This window comes from Nycticebus coucang, chromosome X (genome assembly GCF_027406575.1).
Source record: "Nycticebus coucang isolate mNycCou1 chromosome X, mNycCou1.pri, whole genome shotgun sequence".
NCBI lineage: Eukaryota > Metazoa > Chordata > Mammalia > Primates > Lorisidae > Nycticebus > Nycticebus coucang.
Window position 1 is genome coordinate 186,651,159 of NC_069804.1, and position 9,192 is coordinate 186,660,350.

The 9,192-nt window shown below is 38.7% G+C and overlaps 1 protein-coding gene across 1 annotated transcript; it reads right to left on the minus strand.

Annotated features, from left to right (window-relative positions):
- Positions 1 to 2,890: 2,890 nt before the first annotated feature.
- Positions 2,891 to 6,949, minus strand: RAB39B (RAB39B, member RAS oncogene family). The gene is made up of 2 exons (XM_053579658.1): positions 6,436 to 6,949; positions 2,891 to 3,389 (listed from the first exon to the last, which is right to left on the minus strand). The coding sequence occupies exons 1-2, from the start codon at positions 6,648 to 6,650 to the stop codon at positions 2,963 to 2,965; spliced, it is 642 nt and encodes a 213-aa protein (XP_053435633.1). The 5' UTR covers positions 6,651 to 6,949; the 3' UTR covers positions 2,891 to 2,962.
- Positions 6,950 to 9,192: the final 2,243 nt, after the last annotated feature.

Here is a 9,192-nt window from a genome sequence, read left to right on the forward strand (position 1 = left end):
TCTAATCTGGGCCTCTCACTTCAAGTGCTCTTGACACAGAAAGCATGCCATAATAGGATTTGAAAAAGCTGAGGCAATTTAGCCTGGAAAAAAGAAGACTTTGCAGGGAAGACAATAATTGTAACAATACCTGGTGAGAGTGGAGGTCCTCGATTAAAATTTTCAATGATGAAGATTTAGGCTTGACGGAAACAACTTTTTTCAAAGTGGCATGGGCCGCCCAAGAAGTAGTGAGGTCTCAGTGACTTTCAATATGATGGTCATATAACTTTCAAAAATCATATTCTTTTTTTGTCTTTGAGATACTGGTGAATATTATATTACCGGGCCATAGTATATATTATATGTTATGGATATCCTTGGTAATGGCTGCTATGTTATAGTGACAGATTGAGGAAATAGCTACAGCACACACTTGGAATCTCACAGTCACATATTCAATCATTTTACTAAATACAAGCATATTTTCATTCACATACAGCTAAATAAAGCATTTTTCACATTACAGTGCACAACAAAGTGAGGAAAAGTATACAGTACATTTTATTCTGGAATATGAGACAATCTAATCCATCATGCACTTGTAGTCTTTGTTACAAGTTAGTTTATCTTTTCCCTACCTATGTAGTAAAATAGCTTCTAAAGCTTTATCCTTAGTATTATATTAACACCTGATTTTTTCACACTTATTTTCTAAAACCCACTTATTGCAGTGACAACAGTACTGAATTCTACTAAAATGATTTTTAAAGTTTGTAGAAGTTGTTTAAGCAATTAAGCTCAGCCACTTCTGCTGGTTCTATTCTGAATATTTTTAAACCTGCCTAAAAAATGCCAGGAATGGGGAAAATGTACATATCATGTATTTTAGCCAAGAAAACTGTAGAAAAGTTTTGTTTCTTTCCTGTTTTGAACTGACAAGAATCCAGTCAACTCTCATTTATCCACTGGATAATTTTGCTTTTAGAAACTTCTAAACCTAATTAAGTATAGTAATTTGATGAAATTTTGTATTAATCTAATTTTGCATCTTTTATTTGCCTTCTACAACCACAAAGTTGGAGACTTAATTGCCCTATCCAAGTCAGGTCATAGAAAATGTACATAGAGATGGTTGATGCTATGAATTGGTCCAGGTGGTTTGCTCATTCAACTTGGGGCATGGGTGGCAGAATAGTCTTCCATAATTTTCATTATTTGGCTTCTTTATTCTGGCTGAAGCAAATTCCCAAACTTTCATATTCTATCACATTCATATGGAAGTTCCATTCTATATCTCAAAGCAACTTGCCATTCTTAGGCTTTCCTATTACAATGGACATGAGAAACCTGACTCTAATCAGATTAGCTTTCTTATTATGGAAAGTATGGCTTTTGCCTAGCTGAATTGGCTGCAATCCAAAAAGTAATTTAAAGAATCACTTCTCTGCAAGAAGATAATGGAATATTCAAGTCAGCCATTCCAATTTGCTATTGCAGTCAGCTATTTGTTCACCTGAGAATTAAGAACTGACTCTCTATGGTAGACAGGAACTCACTGTAGGTATATGGCAAATAGGTGGCTGAGATCCATTGTGGGATGAGTGAGTATTTTATCCCCATCCCACTCTCCATTGCTGTATTTGGCTCTTTTCAATAAAAGTGGACACTGTGTTTCAGTGATAAGAACACTTATAGCCCACACAGTTCTAATGTGTTTTTAGTTGTGCAATTATTCACTTGGTTAAAGCCCTCTTGTCAATAATACCTGAATAGGCTTTACCTTTGAATTCCTTGTCAGGTACCCTCAGGATTGTAGCTGAGTTGTAATCAATAAAGAAAACATATCCTGACATGTAGAGACCATTTATTGTACAGTCACATCTCTTCCAAAGAAAACAAATTAGTAATTTTTTTTTCATTTGACAGCAGGATAATGCAGCGAAAAGAAGAGAACTAGGAGTCAGGACTCCTTGACCTTGACCAAGTGAGTCTCCTGGCTCTTCCTTACTATTCTGTAAAACGGGAACAAAAAACCTCATTGTTCTGTTATGATGATCAAATAAGTAGCTAAATAACTAACTTGCTTTTAAGGATTACAATGCCTCCTTTTCGGCAGGTAGGATGAGCTTTTGCCTCAGGGAGCTTTTCAGAGGCAAATCCATGTGATGTTGCCTTCAGGTGCCTGAAGAAGCAGGCAGGTAGTTTATTGCTTCCAGTGCAGTGAAAGCCCAGGCATGATCAGAGGCAAAATAGAGTGTGATGTTTGGGTTACAGTGGTTCTCTCCTCTACTTACAGGGTAATTTGAATGGGACAGTTTTTTTCATACAGTTGGCAATTCTATCACAAGGGTGTACATTTTCTCAAAGTGATAATAACTGTATAGATAAGCCTCTCTTTTTGCAGTCACATAATTTTCACTCAGACACCAGACCTTGAAAGGGCTCTTAGCCCCTCATTTTACAGGTGAGTAGTTAGAATGTAATTGGTACCTTTTAACCAAACCCAGCATACACATTTGAATATGCCCACTGAATAAACTAATCTCACAGTTTTTTGTTATGCTAATTGTTCCCAAGGTGATACTTCCCCTCTTTCCATATTTCTTTATGTTCATGACCTATGAATGAGCTGAAATACCAAGGAACAGTTATCCTGTCTATAGATATGTTTTCCTGGGACCTAACTTCCTGAAGCCCAGGTTCTTAACATGTGGTCCACAAATGGCACATGGAGAAGCCACTGCCCAGCATGGGCCACAACAGTGCCTGGCTCAGCCCATGTCAACAATTTAGTCCCTTGGTCAAAGCACCCAGGCTCCTCCATACACCCATACATGAGCCTGTCAGAACCCCCACAGGAAGGAGGCTCACTTTGTATCCAAATGGTAGTTGAGTTCTCTTTAGTCATACAAGGATTCTATTTCTTTCGCTCACTTTTCAGTTCACGTGGGACAGCACGTTTTAGAAATAAAAGGGCTGACTAGCACAAACATCTCCTCTCTGATTTGACAACCTCTTCTGAAGAGTGAACGACATTTGGTACAAACCCACTCTTCACCCCTTCCCAGCCCTCCTGGATTGTAATCTCCCCCCTTTTAACCAGCTCATATATGTCTCTTGTCAGGTCTGTGAAGGCTTTCTCCACATTAATGGCATCTCGGGCTGACGTTTCAATGTACTTCATGCCGTATGCAGCAGCCAGTTTCTCGGCCTCGTGGCGAGTCACTTGCCTCTGTGTATCCAGGTCACACTTGTGACCCACCAGAACAAATACAATTTGGTAGGGCTGAACGTGTACTTTGGTCTCTTCTAACCACTCATGGACATTCTGGAAGGACCTGCGGTTGGTAATGTCAAATAAGAGAAGACCACCTACTGAGTTCCTGTAGTAGGCGCGAGTGATGGATCTAAAACACAAGAAAGAAGTAAAGAATAAAGGCTGTGCCAGAACTTCTGCATGTCAATGAATTCATTGTATTCTAGTGTTCCTGCTTAGTGACACAGTCCTTTAGTAAACGTGATTTTCTTTCTTTAAACAATGGAATAAAAATGCCATTCCATAATAATAATGATATGTGAGTTTTCAATTGGGAAAAACTTTGAAATAGTGTCTTCCAGAAATGCATGCTCATAAATTTTCTAGGATTTTCCCTTGATTGATCACTGGAAAGTGACCTTAGGTCAGTGGTTCTCAACCTTCCTAATGCCCCGATGTATTTTCATTGTTACAAAGGGGTCGTGACCCACAGGTTGAGAACTGCTGCCTTAGGTGATGATTGAGTCCTATTTCCTGTTTTCAGATTTAGAGGGGGGGAGACTTAGACATAGTTCTGCCTTCTGAAATAATTGATGTTAAGATGTTCTGTGCAATGGAGAGTTCTTGACAAATGCTAGTACTTCAAACAGGATTTTAAAAAAATAGAATGGATGTATGATACTTAAAAGACATTTATAAGTATATATGTATCTTGCAGTATACTCCATTTTTTCCATTTATCATCATTAACATGATTCTCTTTTCCATTACTATTATTAATATTATTATCTAACATAGGTCCTCAATTTCTTCTGTAAGGAGAAACATAATTTTGGTATTTTGTTTTTTCTTTTCCAGGCCTTGTAGGAATGGGAAAAATTAGGACGGTGAAAGGTTCAAGGGCCAAGTGCCTCTGAAGGGTCAGCCTTACTTCCCGACACATTTCACAGAGACCAACTCAGGAGCCACCACTTGGAAAAAATCACCTAAATAGCCAAAGCTGCCCCTTAAAATAATAATTATCTAAATTATATTTAGAATTTTTCTAAAACCTGTTATACATTGGTTGTACTTCTTAAACAGGAAAAACCTCACACATATTTTAATTTCTTGATTTGAAGAGCCTCCTTCTAAATGGACATTATGGTACTTTGCTTTTGGGAAGGTATAGATCTATTTTCCTCTACAATCAGTTTATTAGACTACTGTGATTTGGGGATCTAGGTCTACTTTTAGGTTTTCTTGATGAAAAAGATAGACAATGAGGGACTCGATAGTTTAAGGCTTACAGAAAATGACTCAATGTTAACAAGAAATGAATTCAAGCCTCCAGAACCAGGCAAATCAGCCCTGGGGGCTGAGAACATTTGTAATTCCCTTTCACTTAAAAGAATTATGGAGACTGGTGGGTATACAAGAAAATTAGACATGAACAAAAGGTTTGATCTGCAAAGAGCTCATTTCAAGAAATCAATAAACAAGCTATAGATCCCTTTCGAAACTCTAGAATATACAAGGTGTCCCAAAGTTCACCCCCAAAGTTGCCATACATAGAGGAAATGGGAAATTGTTGCTAAATGTACCTTTATTTGTAAATATTGATTGCCAAATTTCATCAAACATTTACAAAAAATTCTCCATGTGTTGACCACTTATAAAATTTTGTAATTAATACAGGTATTTTGTAAGTAAAGGTACATTTAGCTATAATTTTCCTTTTTTCCTACAGGGTGACCTTTGGGACACCCTGTATTATTACATTAATTTTATTTATCAAAAAAATTAAGCCTTTTGTAAGCATGATGTACGTCTACATAAAACTTAAAATGTTCCCTACACCAAGATATTTCTTAATGTGAAATGACAAATGACAAGCTGGGAATATATCTTATGACACACACAAGAGAAAAGGGCTAATATTGTTCATCTGTAAAGAACTCTTAGAAATACATATTGCCCAAGAAATAATAAGCAGTGGATATGAACAGGATGTTCAAACAGAAAGAAATTGCAACAAACATCTAGAAGATACCTTTCTTGACTTAATAGAAATGCTGTCAAAAGTTCAAAGTTCGGGCAGCACCTGTGGCTCAAAGGGGTAGGGCACAGGTCCCATATGCTAGAGGTGGCAGGTTCAAACCCAGCCCCGGCCAAAAACCACAAAAAAAAAAGTTCAAAGTGAACCTGTTACAAGGATGTTTGGCACAGTGTTGTTTGTGGAAGTGGGGAATTGGAGACCACTTAAGTTTGTAATTACGTCTTCTGTCTACCCCTCTTCAATTACCTAACAAGTATCTTTTATCCTCAATTAGTGTTGGATAGATAAATGGGGAAATGATCATAAACATGGACTCTTGATGTGGTTCCAGCTGCTCTATTTGACTTTAGGGTTCTGGGCATTTCCTGTCTTTGCTTGGGCAGTCATACTCATGTGGCCTCATCTTTTCCAGTTAACCCTGTGTCCTCTGTGTCCATATATAACTATTAATAATACATGCTACAAAGGAGAAGAAAAGGGTTGTAAGAGAAAATTAAACATATTCCTTGATTACTCATTACCTACCAAGTGTTACAGTATCTCTTTCCCCCAATTATGTTAACACAGAAGTTCCTAGAGGGAAGGGGCTTTGTCTGTTTTGATTAGATGGCATCCTGTTGTGTGAATTTCATTGCTGTTTCCCCAGAAACAAACCAGTGTCTGGCACATAGTAGGTGATGACTGTATTGTGGTTGTAAGAAGTAATCAATCAATTCATCAGTATCTGGTTATTTCTTGTGTGTTAGGCCATATGTTATTAGCATATGTATGTATATAGATAGGAAGTTATAGAAATAAATTATAATACACATGTCTATCTCCATCTATATCATCTGTGTATCTATATCTCTGCGTTATGTTAGGACAACCTGGGAACATTTTTAAAAGTATGTCACACAGGGACTGAGATTGATGAATTGCAGTGATCAATTCCAGCTAGTTTATTAACCACGTTTGGCTAACGTGTGTTATTGACTGGCCTTCCCTGACAGGGCGTTCCTTTCCTTGCACTGAACTAGTTAGCCAAAGGTGGGGTTCCCCTCCAGACCCTTGGTGTCGCCCCCCTGGACCGCGACTAGGATCAGGAAGTCTTTTCTCCCCAGCGGCTGCAAGCCCCAAATACCCTCCCACTGCCCGCGGGCCCGGGCTACGCTCCCACCTGAACCTCTCTTGTCCCGCGGTATCCCAGATCTGGAGCTTGATGCGTTTTCCCGGCTCGATCTCCACCAAGCGGGAGAAAAAATCCACCCCCACTGTGGGGTCCGAAACCTGGGCAAAGCGACCCTCGGTGAAGCGGCGGATCAGACAGGACTTGCCCACCGTGGAATCCCCGATGACAATGAGCCGAAACTGATACAGCCAGATGGCCTCCATGGCCTCAGCTCGCGGATTTCCTTGGCTCCGACCGGGACGGCGGGAGGGGGCGCCCCGCCTAAACCTCGGAGAGCTCAGCTGTGACCGATGTAGCTCAGCCGTGAGTGCATCGCTGGCCAGGGAGCCCAAAGCGAGGTAGGCCCAGGCGCTGGGAGAGCAGAGGGATGGATACTGTGCTCGCAAAGGTGATGAAATGGCAGCAGCATCAGCACCACGCAGTCTGACTCATCGCTGACAAGCGGGTTACTGTAATCCCCTGTATAGATGCGACTCCTGGGTCGCCGCACTATCTGTAAGAGGAGCGCACACAAAACGGCCAGGAGACCAGCGTTCCTTTCCCTTCCAATTACCCCACTTACTCTCTCAAATTAAAAATTTCCCTGTTGTTGAGATTGCAAATGTAATGCCTTTTCATTGAAACTAGCGAAATAATAGAAAACTCTACACAAAAAAGGGAAGGTACATAATTATATACTCATCTGCATGTGTTTCCTTGCTCAAATACACAAACATTATATTAATATACAAGGGCCGTCCGGAAAGTATACAGCCATGCTATATGAAAAATTGACATATATGGCTGGATACTTTCTGGACAGCCCTTAAATAATTCCCATATTCCTGTTTCTTTTTACAAAAATAAATCAAACTATATCTTTACTCTGAAACTTAGTTTTTTCTTTTTCTTTTTCTTTTTTTTATTGTTGGGGATTCATTGAGGGTACAATAAGCCAGGTTACATTGATTGCAATTGTTAGGCAAAGTCCCTCTTGCAATCATGTCTTGCCCCCACAAAGTGTGAAACAATGCATCAAACACATCTCCCCATCTCTAACTCATTTTTCTTTTCTTGTGATAGTGCAGCAATAAAGATTCTTTTAAGCTTAGCCATGCATACTTTTTTTCTGTGAGCTAGAGTGTTAAAAGAGAGGCTAGAAATTCAAAGACTATTTGAAATTTAATGGACATGGGCATTGCACTTCCCAAAAATATTTACCAATTTAAATTATAGCCATCAATGTGTGCCACCATTGATTATAAATTATAGCCACCATTTCTCTCTGGTTATTTCAAGCATTATATATTTTATTATTTCTTCATTCTTGCTTATCTGATGTAGTTACATTAAAAAAAGTGTCTAATTGACTTATGTTACATTTCCCTGAGTACTAAAGATGTCAACACTATGTCTTGTGCACTGACCATTTCCATTTCCTCTTCATATCTTTTGTCTGTATTTTTTTTTTCTTTTTTTGGAGACAGAGCCCCAAGCTGTCACCCTCAGTAGAGTGAGAGTGCCGTGGAATCACAGCTCACAGCAACCTCCAACTCCTGGGCTTAAGGGATTCTCTTGCCTCAGCCTCCCAAGTAGCTAGGACTACAGGTGCCTGCCACAACGCCCAGCTATTTTTTTGGTTGTAGTTGTCATTGTTGTTTGGCAGGCCCGTGCTGGATTCAAACCCACCAGCTCTGGTGTATGTGGCTGGAGCCTTAGCCGCTTGAGCTACAGGTACCAAGCCTTTTGTCTGTATTTTTAATGTTCAATCATTTGTTATTGCCTTACTCATTTTTTGATGTTTTAAAAAAGATTTATTGCTGTAAATTCACATACCATATAATCCACCCATTCAAAGTGAACAATTCAGTGCTTTTTACTATAGTCACAGATATGTACAGGCATCAACACAGTTAATTTTAGAACATTTTTGTTACCTCAAAAGAAACCTGGAGCCTGATAACCATTATCCCTTTATTCTGCTTTCCTCCATCCATAGACAACACTAACTTACTCTCTGTCTCTATAAATTTCCCTATTCTGAACATTACCTATAAATGGAATCTTATGATATGCAGATTTTTGTGACTGGCTACTTTCACTTAGCATAATGTTTTCAAGGTTCATTGATGTTGTAGCATGGGTCAGTTCTCCATTTCTTTATATGTCTGAATAATATTTCATTGTATGGATGGACCATATTTTGTATACATTCATCAATTGACAGGCATTTGGGTTGTTCCCACCTTTTGGATATTCTGAATAATCCTGCTATTAAAAATTCATGTACACATTTTTGCTTAATATCTGTTTTCAATTCTTTTCAGTTTATACCTAAGATTGGAATTCCTGGGTCCTGTGGTAACTTTATGGTTAATTGTTTGACAAAATACCAGACTATTTTCCACAGTGGCTGTACCATTTTACATTCACACTTGCAATATATGAGGGTTCCTTTTTCTCTACCTTCTCTCTAACAGTTTTTATTGTTGACTTTTTTATTTTAGCCATCCTAGTGCTCATGAAGTAGTATCTCATTCTGATCTGATTTGCATTTCCCTCGTGACTGATGACATCAAGCGTATTTTCACATTCTTATTGGCCATTTGTATATCTTCCTTGAAGAAAGATTTACTTAGATACTTTGCCCATTTTAAAATTGGATTACTAGTCTTTGTATTATTGAGTGATAAAAGTTCTTTAAACATTCTAGAGACAAGTCCTTTATCAGACATTTGACTTGCGAATATTTTCTTCCATTTTATG

What these genes read in the sequence shown, in the direction of transcription:
- RAB39B (XM_053579658.1), bottom strand. Translation starts at nt 6,650, where the DNA reads ATGGAGGCCATCTGGCTGTATCAGTTTCGGCTCATTGTCATCGGGGAT. An exon ending in GCGGGACAAGAGAGGTTCAG is followed by an intron (nt 3,390 to 6,435) that starts GTGGGAGCGTAG and finishes CTTGTGTTTTAG; the next exon opens with ATCCATCACTCGCGCCTACT.